Source organism: Gobio gobio (assembly GCF_949357685.1).
Source record: "Gobio gobio genome assembly, chromosome: 21".
Taxonomy (NCBI): domain Eukaryota; kingdom Metazoa; phylum Chordata; class Actinopteri; order Cypriniformes; family Gobionidae; genus Gobio; species Gobio gobio.
This window is the reverse complement of record NC_137117.1, coordinates 24,985,003-25,012,042: the sequence shown is the minus strand read 5'-3', so window position 1 is coordinate 25,012,042 and position 27,040 is coordinate 24,985,003. Positions and strand designations below refer to the sequence as shown.

At 37.9% G+C, this 27,040-nt stretch overlaps 1 protein-coding gene across 6 annotated transcripts in view; it reads left to right on the top strand.

Moving 5' to 3' along the window:
• Window positions 1-24,870, top strand: part of agrn (agrin) — a 269,547-nt gene extending 244,677 nt beyond the window's left edge. For 5 of the 6 annotated variants that reach the window (XM_079803366.1, XM_079803365.1, XM_079803369.1 and 2 more), the window contains 10 exons: window positions 2,755-2,889; window positions 5,704-5,794; window positions 6,292-6,456; window positions 6,615-6,726; window positions 11,460-11,576; window positions 11,831-12,014; window positions 12,484-12,571; window positions 18,249-18,473; window positions 21,056-21,159; window positions 23,509-24,870. In XM_079803366.1, coding sequence (XP_079659492.1) covers window positions 2,755-2,889; window positions 5,704-5,794; window positions 6,292-6,456; window positions 6,615-6,726; window positions 11,460-11,576; window positions 11,831-12,014; window positions 12,484-12,571; window positions 18,249-18,473; window positions 21,056-21,159; window positions 23,509-23,666 — 1,379 coding nt within the window. In that variant the 3' untranslated portion in view covers window positions 23,667-24,870. Of the gene's footprint in view, window positions 1-2,754; window positions 2,890-5,703; window positions 5,795-6,291; window positions 6,457-6,614; window positions 6,727-11,459; window positions 11,577-11,830; window positions 12,015-12,483; window positions 12,572-16,363; window positions 16,551-18,248; window positions 18,474-21,055; window positions 21,160-23,508 lie in introns of those variants that run through there. The other variant, XM_079803370.1, reaches the window with a different exon arrangement.
• Window positions 24,871-27,040: the final 2,170 nt, after the last annotated feature.

Here is a 27,040-nt window from a genome sequence, read left to right as displayed (position 1 = left end):
GCTGCATTAAAGATGAAGTATGAAAGTATCAAATACTTTCATTGGTTGAGCCAGTGTTGTCTCAAAAAACAGATTGTTGTTCCATTTAGTGGTGCAAAAATGACAACATTGACCTTTAACTGTACACTTTTTAAGAATAAAAGGTTCTGCAGTGACTCTCTGTTCCAGTTCTGGTTATCTGGACTTGACTGTATTATTGAAAGATTCAGCAAGGCAGATGATGCCTGTCTAATCCATTTTTAGCCTTATGGGTATGGAAGACAGATGAGTGTTTACCCAATGATATAAAGGCAGCAAGGACAAATACAAATAACTTCACCTGTACTGAATATACTCACCCTTGATGGAAAAGCCACATTTCCCAATACTGAAAGTATACTGACAAATCATCATCAATCATGTTTTCGGAACAACAGAAGAACACAAGCTATATTTCTTATGGTTCAGTTAATAAAAAATAAGTACAAAATCAAACATTCAGTTTACAAAAGTGAAGCAAAAGATACTGAATCTGATCCAGTCTCTCACGGACATGCTGGGTTTCTCTTGCTGTGTGTGTGTGTGTGTGTGTGTGTGTGTGTGTGTGTGTGTGTGTGTGTGTGTGTGTGTGTGTGTGTGTGTGTGTGTGTGTGTGTGTGTGTGTGTGTGTGTGTGTGTGTGTGTGTGTGTGTGTGTGTGTGTGTGTGTGTGTGTGTGTGTGTGTGTGTGTGTGTGTGTGTGTGTGTGTGTGTGTGTGTGTGTGTGTGTGTGTGTGTGTGTGTGTGTGTGTGTGTGTGTGTGTGTGTGTGTGTGTGTGTGTGTGTGTGTGTGTGTGTGTGTGTGTGTGTGTGTGTGTGTGTGTGTGTGTATTTAACAATATATTTTTTAATTTAATAATTCCATGGTAAAAAGATATTGGTACATCCTTTAGGGCAGTTCTTGATGTTTCTAGTTTCAATTTATTCCTAGTATCTAATTCTGCCAATGTTGTGATTAACATTTTTCAATGTCTTCCACACAAAGTTTGTCCAATTTTCTACAAAATTGGCTCAGGTCATCTTCATACCAAGCCTCACAAACATTTTTTTATTTTTAAAACCATTTGACTGTAAAACGCCAACAAATTTGATGTGAGGATGCCAAACAGAAAGTGAAGCTGTCTCTTGGATCTTACTGGGCAGAAGTTTCTACTCCTACCATATAATTGAAGCCAAATTTACCATCCATGATGCCCTACAACATATATTACACAAATCTAGTCATCATTACAAGGTACACTACCGTTCAAGTGTCAAGTAAGATTGTTTTTAATACTTTTATTTAGCAAGGATGCATCAAACTGATCAGGAAATATTTATAATGCTACAAAAGATTTTATTTAAAATGAATGATGTTCTTTTAAACTTTCTATTTATCAAAGAATCCTAAAAAATGATTGATGATTGGTTTTCACAAAAATATTAAGCAGCACTACTATTTTTAACATTATAATAATGGTTTTATCACTGCTAATCAGCAAATTATAATGATTTCTGAAGGATCATGAGACACTAAAGACAAGTAATGATGCTGAAAATTCAACTTTGCCATCACAGGAATAAATAACATTTTCATTACTTTAAATTTTAATATTTTACATTACAATTTGTATTGTAAAAAAAGAAGAGACTTTCTCTGGTTTTCTGGAATTCTTCTGTACATTAATTTTTACTTTCTCACATCATAAGGAACTGTAGGAATCATCCACAGAGCAGAAGTTACAATGTTCTTTTTGTTCACATCTAAGAGGTTTTTTTTCCCTCCGTCTCGCAGTGTTGCTCCAGACATTTGAAATATTGCCCAGAGTAAATTGCTCTGTTGTTCTGCTCACAAGCCTTTATTGAACAACCTTTATAATAATACAGTTCAATATCTTCCTCTTTATTTCAGTACTGCAAGAATTGCTGCAATGAGGTGTGTAGGAAAATGAAGACCCTTTGAAGTAGAAGTATACACAAAGAAATTGGCTAGAGGGATAAATATGTGGGATAACCTTTAATGTTTAAAGAGCAGGATTGTAAGTTGGAGGGTTGCCGCTCTGTCTCCGTGATAGAGCAGCCTTAGAGTTTAAGAGCAAGAGAGAGAGACACCTAGCAGAGCGTCTCAGAACACGGCGGGAGCTTTCATTACAGTGTGCAGCAGCAGCTGCCGCCCGTGGCGTGATCTCCTACTATGTTCTATGTGATGATGGGAGTGTTCTGATGAAGCTCGAAGTGCTGACCTGAAGCACTTTCAGTCCTTCAAACCAGGAGGGCACACAACATGATGCACTACGGCTTCGTCTAAATTTGTAATAATTCAAAATCCTATTAGAAAAGTACCCCTGTTTAGGTGAAAATTCAAGTCAGCCCAGTCAAAAGTCATCCTGATAACACCTTTAGGCAGGTTTCAGTAGCATCTCATGTCGGCAATAAAATCTAACAACATTGGTATCATCGATTTAGCTTCTTTAGCTTAAATGTTGCTTAAAACTATTTTCAGGGAATTGCTACTGGATCTTTTAGCTAATGGCTAGTAATCAATCTCTGTCAAAAAAAGTGATTGGCTCTTGTAATTGAAAGGCAGGGGTCACTATATTAATTTATCCCATTCATTTATCTGCAAGTGGTCCGTCTCTTTCTCCTCATACTATCTGTGATTTAACTGGCCAGGAACCAGAAAGTTGTTTGATTTCCCCTCAAGTGACTTCTCATCGTCTTTTGTTTGAGTCACAAGAATATACATTTTTGTTAACAGGTCCGACCTGCGCTGACGCCCATAACCCCTGTGACCCCAATAAATGCCACGCATCGTCACGGTGCCAGGTTCTTCCGGAGGGAGGTTACAAATGCGAATGTCCAATGGGACGTGAAGGCAAGCACTGTGAAAAAGGTACAGTACTACATCATAGTAAAAATACAGTAAATGAGCGTATCGACTCTCCTAAGGACTGAAATAACTGCTGCTTCTCAGTTGTAATTTCAGTTATTGATTTTGGTCAGGATCGATCGGTCTGACTTGGATATTTGCTGTAGAATTAATGAGGGATTAAAAAAAGGCTATGGTGGAGTGGAAAAAGTGAGATTCTCCAGTTGGCTTTTCCATTGGGTGCCATACTGTAAAATCTTTTATTGGCTATTATAATGGAGAGTTGGCATCTGGGAGCTGATGTAAAATTATTTACCCTTTTATACTATGTCTGAGCTGGGGGGTGGATTCAGTAGTGGGGCATCCTCTGGGAGCTGGACCCTAACCAGGGAGGATGCTCAAGTCAACTGCCATTTCGAAGCTTTCATTAGCACTCTTACTCTGTTGCACTTCCCTCTCTCACCTCATTAAAATTCCTACAAATGTTTTAGATCACAAGCTTTTGAAATGTGGAAACCAAGTGAAAGGTTTAGGAACACACGTGTGCAGTCGTATTGGCAATTGCCGTAGTGCAGGGGGAGTCCGGCCCCATTCACCATGAGCCAATAATATATAGGTCCAATTTGCCAATATAGCAGGGGTGGGCAACTTTGGCCCTCAAGATCCACCTTTCTGCAGAGCCTAGCACCAAGCCCCACAGTTGCCCAGCCGTGCTATATAGAGTGCAACAGTGCCCACTTTTTCAACAGCCTTGGTTCTGGGAATATTTTTCCCATTATTTTTTCCAATGGGGATAATAAAAAAGTCTTTGTTAATGAGTCATAAGCCATTAACAAATCCAACTAACTACGGGATGAATCACTACATTTCAAACTCTGTTTTGAAGCAAAATTATTTGAAAATCAGACAAAGATACAAGACTGTTTATTTAATGACTTTAAAGAGGGAAAGAACCACAATCCCATGAAGCATGACAAAAGTAAACTATTGGTTCAGAGATGATGATTTTTATAGATTAGAAGTTTATAGTGTAAGAAGCTTGAATTGATTGCATCATTCACAGTTCTCATGGGTTTGTGTCGATTCTCTGATTGGTGGAGTTTTTGGAGAATCATGGGTAATGTAGTTTTAAATCAGAATTCCTTTTATTAAACCTTTGTTCAACTCTAAAAAAAAATGTTTAAATATTGCTGGCTTTGTTTAAAAAAAAAAAAAAAAACATACCGTTTGTTGCTGACAGTATTTCTGAAATTTAAGGTTGTTTACTGATTGTTTAAAATTTTAGTCTCCAATATCTTCATTTTCATTACCTATCTGGAAGTAACGTTGCTGTCTGTATCAGCGCTACTATTTCAGTATAGTAGCAATACAAATTACATCATTACTTGTGGGTGGGGCCAGTTTCATCATTCACAAGGGCCCTCGGGATTGTAATATTCCATTGCACATACATCCACACACCTGTTCAACCCAGAACTATCAAATGAGAGGGGCCAGAGAGTCACCTTTTGTCTAAGAAGTCTCCATTAGCAAGTGATTAAAATAAATTGAGGTGAACCAGAATCAATGAGTTGAGCACATCCATCAGACGGAGTGTTTTTTTTTTATCGCTTGAATCAATGAGATGAGTAATTCTATCAGTCAGCTGCACATCATGATTAATGGGGAGTCAGTCAGGCAAAGTGTCCAGGGAGAGTGACTCTCTCAGATAAGAGACTGTCCAGCACCATATCAGTAGTCATAACAGGAGAGCGCTCCCTCCTGGAGGAGGCCAGAAGGTAAACTCTCTATCGTCTAAGTGCTAAAAGTAATGCATGATTTATCCATTATCTGCCATTTGGAAATGAATATTTTTATAGGCAAAGTGAATGTGTTTGCAACCCATTTACTTTCGTTATGTGATGTATATCAGAGTAAAAAAATGTGTGTGTGTTTATATATATATATATTTGATGGTATATCAGTAAGAAAAAATGCATAGTAGTTTGCTAAACAATGCTTAATGCACTGAGTATGCTAATTTACAATATTTTTATGCATTACAAAAGCAAATAGGGTCATTTTTCTCTTCATGTTGACTTTAAAATCAACATGAAATACAACAAAAAAACTGACGACTCCTGAAAATTCAGCTTTCCTGTCACAGGAATACATTACTTTGTAAAATATAATACAATAGAAAACATTTATTTTAAATTGTAATAATATTTTGTATTTTGATCAAATAAATGCCGCATTGTTGAGCATAAGAGACAAAATCTAACAACCCCAAACAGTATGTATATTTATTGGTAGTAAACTGGTACATTTATTATTTATTTAATTTATATTATTTGATTATTTTAATTATTTGAGTTGTTTATCGGTTTTGTAAAGAGAAGAAAGATTGTTCAGTTGTCAGTGGTTTACCAAAAATCAGGCCTATCCTATAGTTTTGGATGTTGCCAAGTACTTATACATGAACTGAATGCAGTGCAGAAAAGGATGCCTCTACTTTTTCACTTTCCATTTTGACTCCTCACTTCCTTGAGGTGTCTGCAAGTGTTGTGTTTTCTTGTACAAAAGCGAAGCTGCTGCTGTGCTAAACAATAGCTAATTAGCTTTTTAATCTCAGTCTCCCATCCCAGACTGAGCATGCGCTCATCCTGTGTAATTACTGCAGGATGCATGCTGGGCTGAGTGAAAGTGCTATGTGTTGATGGGTATGTGTGTGTGTGTATGTGTGATCATGTATGCTATATACAGTGTCACTGTCTAGTCTCATAACTGGAGGAACCCTCCCATCTCAAACAAATTATGATATCTGCAAAGCATAATGGACCTTTTCATATTTTTCAGTATCAGACAAGGGAGGCGCTTTCATTCCTTACTTCACCGGAGACTCTTTCCTGGAGCTCAAGGGCCTTCACCTCTACGGCCAGGATCTGAGGTATTGCGTTATATATTGGCTATTGCTTTTTGCATGTATGATGATGACGACGATGATGTTGCAAACTATAATGTTATATTAGTAGAATGCGGTGGTCTTCTGAAATGAATATGTGGTTTTATGGGACTCTCCATTGGCGTAATGGTTTTTATACTGTACAAACCGTATATTATATTCCCCTACACTAAACCTACCTATCACACAAAACTTTTGGGATTTTTTTAATTAAAAAAATTTTTTTTTTATGTTTTTCTTAAACCATTTGGTTTACGAGGACACAGGAAGTTAATTCAGATTCAGACATGATGGATTTGTTTCTGATGTTCAATTGGTTGAGCTGTTAACTCTGTAATTAGTCCATCTATTTCTTCTATTTTGACCCATTCATGCAGATTTTCAGACTGAATGAAACTTCTTTCTCAAATTAAGTTTTGCCTGTATCAAGAAAGAAAAAACCCTGTCATGTATCTAATTGAACTATACTTATTCCTCCATAGGCAAAAATTCAGCATGACTGTCGTTCTGTTGGCCAATGACTCCAAAGGCATGATTTTCTACAACGGTCAAAAGACGGATGGCAAAGGAGATTTCATCTCTCTGTCCCTGAATGATGGTATCCTAGAGTTTAGATATGACTTGGGCAAAGGGCCGGCTGTCATTAGGTAAACAACACTCTCTATAGTTGATTTCAAATTAATTTAAACTCAAATTAGATGTGTTGTGTTCCGTCGCTCATCCCTAGCTTTTGGGTTTGTTTTCATATTGCTATTCAGTAGGGGAAATAAACTTTTAAAAAACTTTTTTGTGTGTGTGCGCACAGGAGTAAAGAAAAAATCAAGCTGAACGAGTGGAACACGGTGAATCTGGAGCGGGCCAGCAGAAAGGGAGAGATCAGCATAAATGGCAAAGACCCCGTCAGAGGAGAGGCGCCGGTATGAGAACACTCTTATGCTTATGCTAAGCCCTATAAAGGCCACAAACAAGAACTAGTCAAACTAGCTGTTCCGTCCCTTGTCAAAAAAGACTGGGATGGTACTTTGATATACAGTGGAGTTCAAAAGTACAAATACACTTTTTGTGTATTTGGATTTTGCAAGTTTTGCCTGAAAATAATGAAATATTTCTAGGTGACTAATCCAATAAGTAAACATTTTTGATTCAGTTCTTTATCTTCAATGCTTCCATTGAAGCTCAAGATGCTCTTTAGATCATCTCAAATCATGCTGGAGAACATGATCCTGAGGTTTGACACATACTTGTCGAGTTTATGCAGCTCAAGTACTGTTGTAATTAAAGTAAAAGAGGAACAAACCAAATATTAAATACATTCTGAAAATCATATTCATTTTTCAAATAATTGTTTTACTAAAATAGTGTAAATTGCAATGAAAAACTTTTCATTAAAATAAAACTTAAAAAAGACTTTTGGACCCCACTATATAACATGGTATTGAATGATTGCCATATTCATATACCATGATATTTACATTTCAGCTAATACTATGTAGGGGTGGGCGATATGACCAAAATCGTATTTCACAATATCAGTCTTTTTATTTCACGATATGTATCACAATATAGTAATTTAATTTTGCAAATTAAATGGACAAGCAAAAGCAGAAGGACAACAAACTACAATAGAACAAAGACACAAATGAAATAGACTCTCTAGCACTAGAAATAAGTTTTACAACATAAATTGTATAAAGTAATCAAATGTATTAAAACACTGCACTATGTAAATTAAATATACATTTATTCTCATTTAAGGTACAAAAGTGTTTTAGTCAAGAACAGTGAGAGATTTTCTCCCTTTTGTTGTTTGATTAACATTAATGAATGACAGCAGCAGGTTTATTAGGCTGCTGTCACTTTAAGAGAGAATGCACGGATCCGTTTTCTTTCTAAACTGTCTGTGTTTATGAGGATACTTGCAAAGATTGGCAATTTGACACTTTAAGTGTGTGTATTTGACCGTTCAAGCCCAATGAGGCGGCAAACTTAAACTGGACTTCAACGGTTTAAAATCATTTGGTGATCGCAAAAGCTTAAAAACGCATTCAAATGATACGCTTTGGTTACGACACAGCACAGCAACATCTTGCGAGTGTAACTGCAATAGAGACAATAGTCCGACATCTCTAAATCATTGACAAATTTCTCCCGGTTAATCGTGTCTACTGGTATATCCCCCACCCCCCTAATACTATGGTATTATCATGGTACATTTCAAAGAAACCATGCTATTACCATGATGCTAAGTGGTATTGACCAGAAAGTCATGCTTTGTTTTGCAAATTTTTTTTGAAGTTTAGTTCACTGTCTGGCTTTCATGCAGGGTCTGGGGTGCATGTGTGGGAAGCTTTCGAAACTTCCCCCTTTTACGTCTCGTACAGTATATTTGGTCTTTTGTCTCTGCCCTCCGTTTGCTTTTAATTGCCATGTGGAAATGACTCTGTCTGTTGTGCTACAGATTCGCACCCACTCAGATCAATCCCAGCAGCCTCTGCCTGAGCTCGTGTCAAACCCGAAGTATGACAGCAGAACGATCAGGCTGCTCTCGTACACAAATCGAGGCCATGTAATAATCTCGAAACTCACTCATCCTCCAGTTATTCCAAGTAGTGTAATTTGTGATTAGCTTGATGTAGTCTTACGCGTAGGCACTTAAGTGTGTCTTTTTCCATCATTAAACCTTCCTACGTATGATAATTGTGTTTCATTGCAGCAGTAGAGGCAGGAAAATCTTATTAAAGCGGAGCGTAAGAGGATGAGAGAGGAAAAAAATGTGAAGAAACCAGAAGGGTCTTGTTCCAAAGGGGCCGCCTGAAGCGAAACCCCAAGAGAAATATTTTCATATTGCCTCGATGGCCTCAGCCGTTCCACTGAACAGACTCTAACTACACCGCCGTATCACAAAGCAAATATAAATAATGTGGGTGCAGTAGTGTAAAACATAGCACGACTTTAATGCCATTTCTGATTTACTCAGAACATTTGTTTCTGAGGCACTATCCACACACACATATATTTATTTATTTGCGACCTGCATGCTAAGTGTCTTGCTTGAGTTACGCTTGTGAATATTTTATTCCTCAGGCTTATAGTTTACTGCATGTGGTTCTGTGTGTACTGACATCTTCTGTGTTTTCTTCACTGGTAACATTTTTTTTCTTCCTTCCCCTGTGCTCTTTTTGTGTGCTGTCTGGATATAAGAAATCACGCAAGGTAATGACTGAAGTCTGAAATCGCTTTCTCGAATCAACATCCTCATTCCCACCAAAAGCAACTGTCCATTTCAGCTTCATTGTCCATTAGTCAAGATCTGGTAGAGGATCAAACGAATCGGAGGGGAGGTTTTTTTTCTCTCCTCTTCAAACCATTCCATATGCTGAAAGGAACGAGACCGAGAGAGAGATTTGGCTTTCACCTCAGACCAGCTGGTATGGGGGCGACGAGGGAGAGAGTTATCATTTGACCACCATTGTTTCATCACCCTTCCAACAACAATGAAATGTCTTCATTAGTCTCGCGTGGGAGGGCCATTAAACCGCCTCACCGTGGATGTAGACTGCGAGAAAAAGGCTGCTGGCGTGGGAGAGAAAGGAAGTGTTATCAAGAGAAGAAAGATGCGAGAGGAAGAGAGTGTGGTATAGAGCTAGGAGTTGATCTTTTGGCACATTTGTTTTTGGACCCTTCTGGGGGCATCGTGCACTTTTTTTTGTTGTTGTTTGTTTTGTTTTTTTGAGGTGGTACCAATGACAGTCCTGACTCACTTGGTGCCCCAGGCAACATGAGACATGACCAAAGAGTTCTATTTTTAAATGCGAGACATGATTTTTGAGTTTTGGTTTTGGTTTTTTTTGCATCCAGTGGGACTCATGTGTAACTTTTGAACCTCAAACTTTGGTACAGTAGTGCATGTATATGTGTGTGTAAATATATATATATATATATATATATATATATATATATATATATATATATATATATATATATATATATATATATATATATATATATATATATATATATATATATATATATATATATATATATATATATATATATATATATATATATATATATACATCAACATATACATATACATATACATATCCATACACTTTTTTTCAGGATTCTTTGAAGAATAGAAAGTCCAAAATAACAGCATTTATTTGAAATAGAAATCTTTGGTAACATAATAAATGTCTTTACTGTTGTTTTTGATCAATTAAATGCCTCCTTGCCAATTAAATGTGTTAATTACCCCACATTTTTTAATCATGGTATATCATTAATAATAATACTTTTTATTATTATTTATGTATAATATTATAGTTTTTTTTATTATTATTATTATTGATATTTATTGCAAGGAAAATTGGAACTGGACCCTACAGAAAGTGGTCAATTTCATTGTAGAGAAGCTTTGAGCTTTTGGTAATAGTAGAATTTTCAGTTTAAAGCAAATGATCTATCAAGGTGCGACACAGTCGGATTAGCAACATTTCTACCGACAAACAGCTGCTTCTTCTTCTTCTTTTTTCTACAACAATCGTGCAACTTAATTATCGAAGATACTAATTTTCCGTGGAAATTGCATTCAAATTCTTGGCTCAGAAATCTGAGGGGGCACGTGCCAGTTTGAGTGGGCATGATGCCTCTAGGGCCCTTGGGGAAGGTTCCTCAAAAACACTGGCAGTTAGCTATTCACTTCACCTGCTCAATCTCAGTCTCAGCTCGTTCTGGCAGAGAACAGGAGAGTGAAAATACCTCTCACAGCCTGTGGCTGTCGGTGCATTGCAGCTTTGTGTCAAGACTTCTCATTGCACACGTCTCTAAACACATGAAACAGCAGCTGGGTGAAAACATTCCTGGCTATGCTGTCTTGGAACCTCATGCTTGGACTGGCCCCCGGGTCCATAGCCAGAGCTTTTCAAGCCTCCGCCCGTATCCGTACTTAGCTATTCTTCTTTTTATATCGCTGGGATGAGAGCTGGACCACACGTCAGAAACTGGCATTGCTGTTGATGTCCCATCTCTTTTTTCCCCAGCAATTAACTTGCCTTTCCCCCAAGGCAATTATTGGCCTACATAAAATAAAGATTTTTAATTCTTTTTAAGTAGAGCCTCATGCAGAAAAATCCCACTGTAACTAAAGCGATTTTCACACAGGTTGGAGAAATGCTCATTTCATGGTCATCTGCGGTTTACAGCTTTAAAGGTCCAAGGAACAATCGGGCATCCATTACACTCTTTCATTAAAAAAACATCCATATCAATCGTCCTCATTTCAATTGCTTCACTTATCTCTCACTTTTTTTCCCCTACCTCTTTTCTCTTGTCTTATTTGTTAGATTCAGAGTCATTTACCATTCAGAGAACTGAGCTTAAATCTATTATGGTTTTGAAATACAACTTACATTGATTTGGATAAAAATTAGGAGTTATAGTTGAGTCAATAATCCTGCTGATGTACAGTAAACCATCTTCTCTTACACTGATTGCTTTTTGCTGCAGTTGCTCTACTAGATCACCCATAAAAATGTATAGCCGTTTTGCAATTAAGTATGTGACTTTATGTAAGTTTGATAGATAAAGAGTGAATAGAGGACGAGGAACAGTTCATGTGGTTTCTCATGCTCTCTTTTGTACTCTCCAGAATCAGCACACTGATCTTAATCTGAAGGAGTCGCTCTTTGTGGGCGGAGCCCCTGATTTCCGCAAAGTAGCCAGAGCTGCTGCGATCAAAGATGGCTTCAAAGGGGCCATTCAGAAGGTGAGTGCAATAACAGATGCATTAAAGTCATGAATTTCCATTTGCAACCCATTTTACTTCCATCAATTGATGTATTTCAGAGTGCAACAGGATATTCAGTGAGAATAAACCTTATTTTAACCATTGGGAATTACATGGAGAGTAAAAAATGTGTTACCTACCAATATAAAGCCAGACCTAGATGCAATTTGCTAAAACACTTCATAATTAGCTATTTGGCTAGAATGATATTAAACCTATATCTGTCTCCATAGATTACTCTGATGGGAATTCCAATCCTGAAAGCTGATAACGCCCTTCAATCCAGTGATGTGTCCATGTATCCCTACCATCCTTGCTCCAGTGATGTTTGTGAGAACGAAGGGCGCTGCAACCCCGAGCTGGACAGCTATGAGTGCGTCTGCCGCCACGGATTCGCTGGACAGCACTGCCAGGACAGTAAGTGCCTTATTACATCACTTTTTTAATTCGAAATCGTATTACCCAGAACAGCCTCTCCTCCAACTCCTTCACACAGATTTGCATATGTCTTTAGCATACATCAACATGCGACTTACTTAAAAGAAATCGCTCATGGCGGCTTTAGCCAATCATGTGCTCCATATGTAGATTTAGCAAAATCCACGCCTCCAAACTTCAATATCAGCCTCACACGTAATATCAGTTATTGTTCTTGCTCGATTTGTATGCTTATCACAAATGTACATTGGCACAGTGCCAAAAACCCAAGAATTTTGCTCACCTCATTAACCTTGCTGGGTCCTCCTGTTGTATCTTTAGCCTTAATTAAGCCACACAAGCATGAAGCCTGCAATATATCACACTTTCCTCCTTTTCTTTAATTAAACAGTGCTGTGTCTCACATCGATTGGTGTAATTTCACTCCGTCTTCTCTCCTCCCTTTCAGCAATATTCGAGAAATCCGCTGGGGACACTGAGGCCATTGCATTTGATGGCCATACATTCATCGAATATCACAACGGAGTCACCAAGAGGTAATGCAGACGCACGTGCTCATGTCAGTGGCCTCCCCAATAATCACGATCCGCCCTGAGCATCCCATCTCTATATTAGCAGTCAATGAGGGGTGATGACAAGCTAGATTACTCCGGCCCCATTTAAGTTCCAACGTACTTCCTCGTTTTAGCTAATGGCTTGATCTCATCAATTACCACTTCCACTGGCCTGTCTCTTTGGTTTCCTATGAGCCCTGGCTGGTTCCAATTAGCGTAGCACCCGAAGGAGTCTCAAGACTGCTCTGCGATGTACCACACTTATGTGCTGTAATGAACCTCCTCCACCATCGCTGGGATCTCAAAACCACACGTTTTCACTTCCACACATATCCAAAGGCACCATGGATGCTCATATCTTGATAATTGCTTCCTCCTTCGCTTATCAGATGATTTCTCTTCCTCTGGTTGGTCTGAAGTGTCAGTGGTCCAGCAAGCACCAATTACGTCAACTTGAATGGTTTCTAATCGGAAGGATTGGATTTTTGAACCCATCACAAGTGTTGTTCTATTGCAGTGTCTCCATCAGCGTTGGAGACCTACCTTAAAATGTAGCTTCCAAAGCTACTCATATTTTAAACTATTTTTTCAGTGAAAACAGTAGATAGCTACACTAAAGGTTTCTAACATGAAGTGGTTAACTACAGTGAAGCTAACTAAGCCAATATATTTTAAATGATAAAACTCTGTCTAAAATGTATAGAAACCAGGTGATCATTTATTTTTACAATCAGAATATAATTTATCTGGCACAAAAAAACAAGGATCTCAATTACAGTAATATACTTAAATTTGAATTAGAAACACAGCAGAATTTTGTGAAATATTTGACTACAATAAACTGTACATGAATTCAAATGAAACCATCCATATAAAATGAATCGGTCCTCCCAGTGCTACATATAAATCACTGGATCATTTTTGAACATATTTTGTTCATATTGGACCGATGCCACATCGACTGATCATATCACTGTGAAATGGACATCTTACCACTTATTTTACAAACTAGTGTGCTGAACATGGGGCGAACCTTAATTTAGGACACACAGCGTCACTCCTTTTTGTTATGTGTTGTGTGTTTGTTTGTGTCAACCTGTCTGTCTCTGTACACATGGTTTCTGTTGTCTTTGCTCTTGTCTGTCTGTCTCATGTGAGTGTCTGTTGTCTTCCTTCTGCTCTCAAGCCAACTGACCAATGAGATCCCAGAGTAAGTAACCCGGAGACATTCTGGGATGTATTGAATCAAACTAGACTAACATTTTTTTAAGACAAACCATTGACTTAACCCGACATAAAGCATTGGTCATTTTCATCACATTCAGAAAAACGTTTTTGAAAAATGTAGGGCTCATCTATTACACAATATTTCCAGGAGAGGTGCATTTTCATCAGCTGCATCAGAAACCAGTATCAGGAATGCATGCTTGGCATGAATAATGATGAGCATTGTGATAAACTGATAGATTCCCACAAGAATCATGCATGGAAAAACTGACTTTGGAAATACGTCTGTGTATATTCTTATTTTAAAAAAGAATGAAGCCCCTTATAACTGCATATAAGTGTTATTTAACTTTACACCGCCTTTGAGCACGATATACAGCTTGGTTTAAATGGCATTTTACTGCCCCATTAGAGAAATGTTCAATCTGTTATAGTGTTCCTTTTAGTGATTCTTATTTTAAATTATTTGTTTCCTTCTGAATGTAATTAAGTGTCTAAGTGGCTGCACTGAGCCCTTAAAAAGCTGGCAGCTTGATTAAATGGAATTATGTTATGTATTATGCTCATGAAAGTTCCTGCCCGGCTTTTAAGCCACGTCACTTTGTTTGTCAAATCGCTCCCAGTGATTTCTAATAATTGTGCCCAAGGATGAAAGCGAAAGTGGCACATTAATCAAGGATTTGTCTCTCAGAAAACTGGCCGCAATTAAAGAGGCTCCGTCCAGTAGAGAAAGCGAGCCACCATGGGCATCAATAACGGTTAGGGACAAGGCCCTCTTCATTGACTTTCACTCTTCCTGTGGTTTAATGTGTGTCACTTCCTCTACAAATGAAGTGTCAGATTAAAATTAATCTCAACCAAGAAAGCTGACCAGCCCTTCAGAATGAGTGTCATCAATTTAGCTTGATCTGGTTTTGAACCGAGCCCTTAAAATTAACGAATTCCTGAGAGGGCGTCAGTATAGTGGCGCCCCATCTGTGGGAGAGGGAGTAGAGTTATATTTCTGTTAGTGCTCTTCATATGTCTTTATTCATTCTCTTAAGTCCAGCAGCCTTGGATCAATTTACCCATTCTTGCCATTCAGTGACCTGTTCTTAAATGAGTCTTTTTTTATATAATTGGCCTTTTGACAAAAAGAAGTATCTTATTTGGCTCAGTTCCAATACCTAGTAAGCTACATTGCTGCCTACACAGGCAGCTGCCATCTTAGGAAGCAGAAAAGCACACCACACATATAGAACCTTTACTTGCTAGTAGTTTGACATTAGCATGTTGCTAAAAGCACACTATAGTATAACAACATAAAATACATAGCATATTAAATATTAGGTAAAATAGTAATTCTGTAGTTTGACGTTAACATGTTGCTAACAGCACACAATAGCATAACATACATGGTACACTCAAATATTGGGTAAAATAGTCATTCAGTATGTTTATATTAGCTTGTTGCTAAATGCACACTATAGCAAAAAAATAAAACACATGGCACATTCAAATATTGGGTAAATAGTCATTCAGTAGTTTGGTGTTAGCATGTTGCTAACAGCACACTATTAGCATGACAACATAAAATACGTGGCACATTAAATATTGGGTAAAATAGTAATTCAGTAGTTTGACGCTAACATGTTGCTAACAGCACACAATAGCATAACAACATAGGCCTACATGGTACACTCAAATATTGGGTAAAATAGTCATTCAGTATGTTTATATTAGCTTGTTGCTAAACGCACACTATAGCATAAAATAAAACGCATGGCACATTCAAATATTGGGTAAATAGTCATTCAGTAGTTTGGTGTTAGCATGTTGTTAACAGCACACTATTAGCATGACAGCATAAAATACGTGGCACATTAAATATTGGGTAAAATAGTCATTCAGTAGTTTGACGCTAACATGTTGCTAATAGCACACTATAGCATAACAACATAAAATACATGGCATCGGATAAAATAGTCATTTGTTTAAATTACACTGAACTATTTTTCGACGGATGTCAGTACTTAATGAAATATGTCTCATTTTGTCCATTATCTTGAGTTACGTGCAATAGATACATATTAGCCTATACTGCCATAGAATTTGGCCAACATATGATTAAATAAGATAGCAGGCCTAATAACTAAGTTGAGTGAACCAATGGTGCCTTAAAATGCTGCATCCATAGGTTTTTGAATTTGATCGAATATGACCAGTCTTACAAACATACACTCACGTAGTTACTCTTTTTCTAGCTTTCTCACTCACTTGACACTTGTTGAGAATGATGAAATTGTTGATAAACTCAACCATGCACAGAACAATAAAAGCTCAGAACAATAAAACAATGTGCCAGTACCACTGGTACTGCTGATACAGTCTCCCAGTGTTATTTCTTTGCCTATGCTGGCATAACAACTGAAACACTAGAATAATTTAGTGAGGTCAGTCCAGCTTCTTGGCGCAGGTCTTCTTGTCTGTGTTATGCGATCCCTGTTCTTCCCCTCCACCCTTTTGCACTTATTGCATGCCTATCATTTCTTCCCTTGCTCCTCTAAGCCCTGAGTCACTGGAGAACCCATCTGACCAGAGGTGAGTCCCCTCTGCCTGAACTGTTTCCAATGGCACGTCGTCCTCCCACACTCAATTCCCCTGCAGAGGCTAAAGGCCAGGGCTTTTCAGGTAGCATGTCACAGCTGAAATCTTTTTTTAATATGTCTCCTTTTTTAAATTCAGTGCATTAAAAATTGTTTCTAGGTCAAACAACCCAATATGAAGGAGCAGATCACATATGGTGAAATGTACTAAGCAGAACAAAAAGCATCTAGTTTGAGTTCTGTGTGCCTGCTAAGATGTGAGAGTTTATTGACCATTCCCATGTGAGCCACTGCCCTCTATAGGTGGACAACATGAATCACTCTTTAAGTCTGATCACTTCTGTTATGAATAACAAAAATGATGCACCCCCCTATTACGCATTTTTAAAGCAAACTACCTAAAGTAGATCTGTTTTTTGTAAATGTAACCCAGCTTTAAGGGGTTAAGCCCTACTTCCTTTTAGAATGTTCTAGATGCTTGAGATCCAAATGGGACATGAGCAATAATGAGCAGTGTATAATCACAGTTAGCTGCCCTGATGCCGAAGCTCTGGCCTGAGGCCGTGCGAAGGGAAGGCCTGTGGAAAGAGTCCAGTCAGCACATTACATGTGTCTCATCGGGAAAGATTTCAATTACAGCAAATAATTATTCGGCTTTACACCGTCACAGGCTCATCAAGAGAATTTACATAATGAAATTCTGTCTTTTTAATCAAACAAATTAAGATGTGCTATTTCCAATTCTCAAGTTGCAAGTAGAGCTGCTAATATTGTGATTTAAAATTTGAGTTGTCAGGCAGGCGGGCGGGCCTGGAGAGGGTGCCGTCTGCCTTCAGATGAATCATTCCTCAAGACAAGGCGTATTGTTCGAATGGACTCTTTCTAGGTTCAATTCTCGAATACATTTATTCACTTGATGAAATACAGCTAATGTACAACAGTTAAATGATATCACAGTTTGGTCGACACCTGTGAGGAAAGTGTTTCTATTCGCCGTGATGTGGTGTGAAGACGCGAGCACATTCGCCATCTGCTTACTTTTCTTCTGTGTGTCGTGTCCGTTGTCTTGTCACTCTCTGTTTTGTCTTTGTCTTGTTTGCGTCTTTTTTCCGTGTTGTTGTCAGTTGTCTTACTCCTGTTTACACGTTACCTGATTTGGCAAACAAGCCCCCTCACACTTGCTATTCTGACTAACAAAAGAGCTTGCTCGCTCAAATAATGTCTCTCTTGATGCCACAACTACAGATACACCACTGAGAGCAAAGGAATTGTTGTAAAAATAGCCGCTTTTCCTTTGTGGCGTATATGTGTGTACTTGCAGAGGGTGTTGGATACAATCGGCTCCCTGACACTGTCCTCCCTGAGGACAGGCAGATGTCACCTTCTATGCCTTACAAGGGAGGGCTGCATCCAGGGAGTCAGATCAAAACACACATCAGACGGCAACTGCAATGGGCATCCTTCCTTAGCGCTCCCTGCGCAGGAAGAGAAAATCTAGAGCTTGAAGGCAAAATAGGAAGTGTTAACTTGGAGATAACCTAAAGTGTGTCACCAGCCCTCTCACACACACACATACGCAGGCATTCGTCTTCAAAAACCCCATTAACGTGACCTAGTTTATCTAGTTTCATGAGGACCCACAGCTGCTCAATCTGTTCATTAGCTTATCAAGCCCTCGCCGGGTTTTTGACTGTATTGAAGTTACGTTTTCACCCATAATTCCATCACTGTTGTTGTTAAAATAGCAGGTAAGTGTCAGGGTTTCATGCACATCCTGTGATTAACTCGCCGTCTCTGAAACGGCTTTGGATTTACGTGATGGCATTTCCTGTCTCTCTTTGATCTAGTGAGAAGGCCCTGCTGGTGAATAAATTCGAGCTAAGCATCAAGACTGAGGCTACTCATGGTCTGATTTTGTGGAGCGGCAAGGGAGTAGAGCGCTCCGACTACATTGCCCTCGCCATTGTGGACGGCCGTGTGCAGATGACCTACGACCTCGGCTCCAAGCCTGTGGTCCTGCGCTCCTCTGTACGGGTCAACACCAACCACTGGATACGAATCAAGGCCAGCAGGTAAAACACTAAGAGTTAATCAATCATCGCTTCAGGTTTGCCGTGGTGTAGTTGAAGATATTTACAGGCCTCAACAGTAAGGAATTGTCAAGCTAGTAGTTTCGATTTTTTAAACTGTGGGTCACAGAGTGAGAAAAGGTGGGTCACTTGGCTGCGGCTAAATTTACATTTCAGTGAATAACACACACACACACTCTCAAACAGTTTAGTCGAGGGCTGCACAATATACCGACATTAAATAGGAACCGCTATGTTGCTTAGTGTGGTACTCTAATCGTAAAGGTTAGGATTTGATTATATAAATATATGTGCTGGGTTTTTTAAAGTGAAGCGCACGGCCGGTGTGCATTATTAATGAGAAGAAACTCGTTCAGTCCAATCACTGCGCTGTATTCTGCATGAGATCGCATTACACTGGAGAATTCAAATGTCACAAAAGGCTGTTTCAGGACTGTTCATTCGTCTCTGTCGTCTGTTCAACTCTGCGCTGTTGTCTTTTAGAGACATGGGGATTTGTTATCTGATCATCTGAGATGATTTGACCAGATGGCAGATCTTCTGATCGTGATAACTGATCTCTGGCTAATTTGCTTCTTCAAACAAAATTGCGGATTTGATTAAAATATCTGTATTAAGCTGTCTGAGATTACTGCACGTTCTTGTGTTCAATGGAAAGGGCAGATATATCGATACTCGAAACCATGATCACCGATTGGCTGGCGGGCAAGACCGCAACGGAATGACACCATAATAAAAAAAAAGTACATCACACACCTGATGAAAACTTGACAAATTCCTTTATTAGGAAAGAGCCAAGCGACCAAACTGACATAAAGTTTATTATAAATAAATGAATGTCCTGTTTGTTACATGTTTCCCAATTTATTTCCAATATTTCAAGATTTTTAGTATTTGTACAGGATTTTATTTCAATGTTGTAATTAGCAATTCATGTAATTTTACCTGTGATGCAGATTTGTTACGTGACAGCATTAATTAAAGTTTTCCTCAATCAATTTGACACATTTTTCCAAATGAATGTTGTTGCTCTCAAAGCAATTAACACAGCAAACTAAACACACTCTTATGTTGGCAAAACAGTCCAGTATTCACTACATAATGAAGCACTGCATTTTATTCTAGTAATGCATTTATCAACAATAAATAGTAACATCAAAACTTCAAGTGTGTTGATTTGATAAATTCAGCTGTAGATACACACAAACATGAATGAAAACACATTTTTTTCGTGTTCTTTAATGACGAGTTTAGTTATACAACGTATAAATGTCTTGCCTCTCATTAACATCTGGTCAAAGAATTTCATCAACATCACAGCATATATTTTCACGAGTCATGGATCTTGGGAACAAAGGCTGTGAATGCTGGATCCATCCTTGTGCCTCAACAATCCTCTTCCATCGCTTGAAGAAGACTAAAGCCCCGTTTCCACCGAAATTACCCGGAACAATTTGTACCAGGAACTTTTTTTACAGGAACTTTTTTTTCCCCCAGACCTGCTACTGTCTGCGTTTCCACTGCGGTCTAAAGTACCGTGAAGATTAGGCAAATTAGTCCAGAGACGTGGGACTGCGTGACTGCTCCTCCCAGTCAGCGACGGACAATAATCATTTTTGTGCGACACTGTCTGCAACAATAACAAGTATGATGGAGATTCAAGCAGCGCTGCTTTTGCTGGTTATGTATTGGTTTACTAAATATGTAATTAACGAGCACTGATACTAAAGCGCATTCTGAAAGCTCGTAAAGCTAGATTTAAAATTAGACAACGTATGTTATTATCAGCTATTACGGACATTGACCGTGAGATGGCTGAGACGAACGCGTGCCATCGGACAGAAAGAGCAAGACTGATATTTACTGAACGCAGAACGAACCTCGCAAAAGACTTTTAAAAATGCCGGTTGAAATAAAATGGTGCGCGAGTTGAACCAATCAGCATGTTCAGCGTCCAAGTCCCACACCTGAAAGTTCCTGAACTTTGAAAAAGTACTACCTCGCGAGCAGGGCCGTTTGGAGGGGGAAATATTTACCCGGAACTTCGTTTAGACCCTGGTTCCTGCGGTCGAAACACACCGAGTACCACCCCAAAGTTCCTGCGGTGGAAACGCGGCTTTAGATGTTGGAGAAGCAAGAAGAGCTGAGGATGTAGAGGCAGAAGAGATGGGTAGAGTGGAGGGCAATGGTTTTAGTGGAAAAAGCAAGAGAAGAAAATATAATTGTCCCAAACAACTACACAATTTAGCTCAATTTGCTCCTGATCACCTGCGGAAAGTGGATTTCAGGAAGTTAAAAAAATGTAGGAGCCTTTTTGTGTTGTGCGTCCCAAAGACGGCATTGTGTGCCACAACACCAGTGGATTGCAGCACTTTTTTTTTGCACTTTTTTTCAGAAAGTTTGCTGCAGGTTTACCACTACCAGTGAAAAGCCACACTCTTCTTTCTTCCCTCATTACTACCATTTTATTTGCCGCAAGTTTAGTGAATGTTAACCACAAGTTCTGATTTTCAGTTTTCGATGCTGAGCTGTGATTCGCCGTCTTCCTGTGCTTCTCTCCACAGAGCGCTCAGAGATGGCTCACTGCAGGTTGGTAATGAGGCAGCTGTCACTGGGTCATCACCCTTGGCTGCCACACAGCTGGACACAGACGGCGCTCTCTGGTTGGGTAAGTCCATCTTACACTGCTTTGCTCAATCGTTGCTCATTTACAAACCCACTAGGTACACCTTCTCCGAATAGTCCCCACTTAGCTTGTAACGACTAATTGGATCTTCCCCCACAGCGAGTGCTTTTGAAGGGCTTGATTTTTGTTACCCCTGAGCATCGCACAAGAACTTAAAAAAAACGTGAATGTTAAGACGCAATATTACCCTATTATAGTTCATTATTAATTCCAGGATGAGTCTCTACTGTAGGGTGTTTTAAAAACGTCAATGTTTCTTTGTTTGCCATCTCATTCTCTTTTGACAAACCTATTAAGATTAAGAAAGAGGATTTATTCCGTTTTAAGGGTGCAAAATCTTCTTATAAGGTTGAGGAAAGTATTTCAGCACAGGGCCAGGTGCTGTCAATGCCCGGTGGCTAGAATACATTATCCTCAGACAGCCCGACATCAAGAGCTCCTTCCGAAAATCCCTTCTTTCAAATGTCATTATTTATTTACTTATTCAGATGTAATTCACTTGAAATTAGGCCCGTCAATCCTCCCGTCGTGAAGCATACAATCCGATTAAAGGCGAAACACGGGGAGGCGAAAAAGAGAGCGACGTGAGTGAATCGCAACAGGGGGAGACATTTTTCACCGCGCTGAAAGAGCCGGAGACTGAGCTGGATTTTCGACAGTGTCAGGTCCCCGAGGGAGGCGAGCATAACTCTCTTTCGGAGCTGTCAGAGAACGTCCCCGGAGCCCGGCCTCCCAAAAACACTGTTTGATCTTCTCACCTGTTCCTGAGTGCTGTGTCTCTATCTTTTCACAATCTGACACCCCCACATTACACTCTCAGTGTCTCAGGCGTGATTAAGTTTTTAACAGTCTTCTACACTGTTCATCGCCCTTGAATAATATATAGCACTCTAGTTCACCTGTATGGTGGGTAATTTCTCGGGTTACACAAAGACACGAATGTATACTATGGGTCAGTGACATATAAGTGTCCACCGTGAATAATAATAATTAAAACACATCTTACATTTCTTTGTATTCGTGATGGTTTCAGGAGGTTTATAGCATTTTAGGAAAATGTGTTGTTGTTGAGTAGAAGATATAAATATTTTCCTGAATGCCATGAATGCATGTAGGTATAGGTGTATCCATCTTTAAAATTTAGGTGAAAAGGTGATATATATATATATTTCATATATGTATGTATGTATATTAGTGCTATCAAACGATTAATCGCGTTTAATCACATCTAAAATAAACGTTTATATTTGCGTATATATATATATATATATATATATATATATATATATATATATATATATATATATATATATATATATATATATATATATATATATATATATATATATATATATATATATATATATATATATATATACACATTATATATACATTATATATAAATATATGCATGCAAATATGTCTTTATAATAAAAAAACACAGTACACACATATATTACGCAATATATTATATATATTATTTATTATATTTATATAATAAAATACATTAAATGTATGTGGTCCAAGAAATAATAAAAGATTATGCCAAATTGCTTAGCTTTCCTTTTTTCTTTTCTTTTTTTTTTTTAGAATTTCAGGCTTTTTGCTTCATGTTTTGTGACCCTGGACCACAAAACCAGTCATAAGTCGCACGGGTATATTCGTGGCAAAAGCCAACAATACATTGTATGGGTCAAATTTATCGATTTTTCTTTTATGCCAAAAATCAGTTAAGCAAAGATCATGTTCCATGAAGATATTTTGTAATTTTCCTACCATAAATATATCAAAAATGAATGAATAGTAGTAATATATGCATTTTGACAACTTTAAAGGCGATTTTCTCAATATTTAGATTTTTTGCACCCTCAGATTCCACATTTTCAAATAGTAGTATCTCGGCCACATATTGTCCTATCCTAACAAAAAGCCTTATTTATTCAGCTTTCAGATGATGTATAAATCTCACTTTCAAAAACCGGACCCTTACGACTGGGTTTGTGGTCCAGGGTCACATATCACCTCGGCATTTTGACATTATCCTCCTAATCAAAATGAAACTGAATTCAGAAGTGAAAAACATGCTCCTCATAGAAGAGGTGTATTTTAGAATAAATTCATAAATAGTCACAAAAAAATTGCAATGTGATAACAAGCATTTATGTTTTGAGTGATTGCATTGCTGTTTATCCCAATTTCATGCTGTCCACTTGTGATAGGATCACCTGCAATGGTTTATTTAGGTCTTTTAGGACTATTGTGTGAATATGAACGACTGTGCAGTATATCATTTACACTCGATCTGATCTTTTCCACTCCTCTCCTCTTCAGGTGGTCTGGAGGAGCTGTCCGTAGCTCGCCGGTTGCCTAAGGCTTACAGCACAGGCTTTGTCGGCTGCGTGAAAGACGTGATAGTCGACGGGGTGGAACTACATCTGGTGGAGGACGCCTTAAACAGTCCCAAAATATTACACTGTTCTGCCAAATAGTCTGGCACCACCGTTCCTCCCAACACCATGTCTACTGCTGTAATTATTTTTCTATTTTTTGTATACTTTTCTTTGCCTTTTATATTGGAAAAATTACATTGTTTTAATTATAATTTTGTTTTGTTTTTTTTTTGGTTTGTTTGTTTTTTATTTCCCCGTCTTTGCGTCCAACCATAATCATGTCCTCAGTCGGCGAACAAACAAAAAGTCGTATTACACCTGTGCAGTTTCTATGACAAACGACAGAACATGTACTTGCTTATTACTTGAACATTGGCAGATAAGATTGGTGCTGTTTGTGCCGTCTGGATTGCCTTCTCTCGGTGCCATAGCTCTCGCTCGCTGTCCGGCAGTCACCAAACATTCCTCTGAGCTGTTGCTGTGGTCCGTTACCACATTAAAAAGAGGTCGAAAAGAAACCACTTTCCACTTTATCGACACACGACAGCAACTGTTAAATACACAGAGCAAGACTATGTACGATATTCCTCATTTATGATACCACTAACAGGGGCGAAGGCTCGAAACTTGGAGCTTTTGAATCCCAAACTGATAGTAGCTGACATAACATTTAGCATTCCTCAAAATTCACCATTGTTTTTACCATGCAAACGTCATTATTGACCTGTGAGATGTAAGAAATAGTAACGAAATACATGAGACTGTGAATTTTGAAGATGCTATTTTTTGTTGCAATCATACGTCTCATGTGTTGTGCATATCTAAAGAGCAATTACATATATATAGATATATATATATATATACTATGTGACCACTTGTTGCATGCATCTTTTTAAGTGTTGAGTTGATTTGCCTTGGTTTTCTTGATCTTCATCATTCCATTCAGGGCAGAAATGTAGCTGACTACATTGATTATTCAAGTTGGGAGATATTGAAATTTATATATATACTGTACCTGCTATTTGTCAATCTGGACTTCTTGTGTGCGTGCGTGCGTGTGTGTGTTGGAAAAAAGCGGCTGTTGCAACAACTCGACTTTGGGAGGCGCTGTAACACAGGAAGAGATGAGAGACTCAAAACACTTCAGGTGGACAAAAACAGCTTTGACATTCTTGGCATGTTCCGTCATCGAACAAAAATCATGTATTCATTGCATCTTTTTTTTTTCTTCTATCATGTATCAAATGAAAATGTCGCTTTAAAATGCTGTCAGCACTTGCTATAAAAAAGGGATGATGTAGGCCTATGTAGACCCTTTGTATCCTATGATTGTGGCCCCCATAACAGCTGTTTATGTTCAACGGTAACCAGTGAAAAAAAATTAATGCATGGGTTTGTCAAGTCACAATGGTTTTGTAAGCTGTTCCAAGACAAATGCAATGCTGTGGTGCTGTCTCTGTGCAAGAAATGAGTTTGATACAAGATGCTTTGCAATATTCCATTACAAATAAGTATCTTTCCTTCCTTCTGTTTTTTTTTTTTTACAAACCCTGGGACATGCAAGATCATCATCATGTACAGGCCTGTGTAAATTTGTTACTGAGGTTTTGTTTTAGTATTATACACTGGAAGCGAGTCTCTACACGGCATATATCCTGAGCGAGGGGAGGGATCGGGGAATAATCGATCATTTATGTGTCTGGGGTTTGATCGGCCGTCACAGGATGTCTAGTGTTTCAGACCGGGAGCCCTTCGTTACTGCACGAGCTGTATGGACCATCCACCCTTTTTTAGTATAGCGCCCTCACCTTCACTTTTCCAGCGGACTCGATTTTTGATCTCTTTTATAATAATGGGAGTTATTTTTGACATCCTCCAGTAGCTTTGCTCTCAAGGGATGAGGCTCATGGCGAGGACCGCCATGGAAATCTGCTGTGTGAATGGAAACTGAGAAATGCCTTAAAATCATTCACCGTTCATGGGTGACAAAAGTTCATGTCCATATTGTTCTGTGCTCTCACTTTGCCAGTATATTAGCCTCATTCCCATCATGTAAATTAATTCATAAATGTTAATAATTATATTAATAATGCTTATGAGAATATCCGGAAGGCCTCGATAATAGTGCTTCTGGACTCTGCAAAAATACTATTTACTGTACAAATACTATTTTCAGTATCTTATTTATGTCTTAAGAGGATTCTCAGTCTGGCATTTGTAAACTACTGTTTAGATCGATTGAACTAGACCTGATGGGCAGTGCACAGAATGAGAGGCATGACGTTACCATTACTAACTTTATTACTTGTGTCTTGTGTTCCAACCACCATAAAATAAAATGTAAAACAAACTGACCTGACTTTCTGTAACATTTACTTCTGATAACGTCTGTGAATAAATCCCTCCAGTTCCCAAATTGTCTAACCCAGAGTCATAGTGTTATATTGTTGTTCAAAAGTTTGGGATGCTCATTTATTTGATCAATAAAAATCTGTAAATATTGTGATGCATTATTACAATTTATATCAAATATATAATAATCAATAGCAGTTTAATATAGCTACACTGCCGTTCAAAAGCTTTTAGAATTCTCACTGCATTTATTTTATTTAAATTATTTCTGTGATGCAAAGCAGAATTTTCAGCATCATTACCCCAGTCTTTAGTGTCACATGATCCTTCAGAAATCACTCTGATATGATGATAATAAAGATTACTTAAATAAATTAATACAATTATTCAGTAAGGATGCATTAAATTGATCAAAAGTGACAGTAAAGACATTTATAAAAAAAAGTAAATTTAAAATAAATGTTCTATTCATCAAAGAATCCTGAAAAAATTCAACATTGATAATAATGGTAACTCTTTACAATAAGGTTTCATTAGTTAACTACACAGTTAACATGAACTAATAATGAACTGCACGTATAAAGCATTTGTTTGTTTGTTAATGTTAATTTCAACATTTACTTATGCATTATTAAAATCTTGTTAACATTAGTTAATGCACTGTGAACTAACATGAACAAAGCATGAACAGCTGGATTTTTTATTAACTAACGTTAACAAAGATGAACAAATACAGTAACAAATGTACTGCTCATGGTTAGTTCATGTTAGTTAATACGTTAACTAATGAAACCTCATTGTAAAGTGTTACCATAATAATCATAAATGTTTCTTGCATCGTAGAAATAAATTACATTTTAAAATATATTCAAATAAAAATCAGTTATTTTACATTTTAATAATTTTTCACAATATTACTGTGTTTTTGTTTATTTATTTAATTTTTAATAAAATGAATGCAGCCTTGCTGAGCATAAGAGACATCTTCTAAAAACATAAAAATCTTACCGATCAAAAACTTTTGAACAGTGTATTTTAAAAGTGTAATTTATTCATGTGATGGATTTTTAGCATCTTCAGTGTCACATGATCCTTTTTATCCTAATAATTTGCTGCTCAAA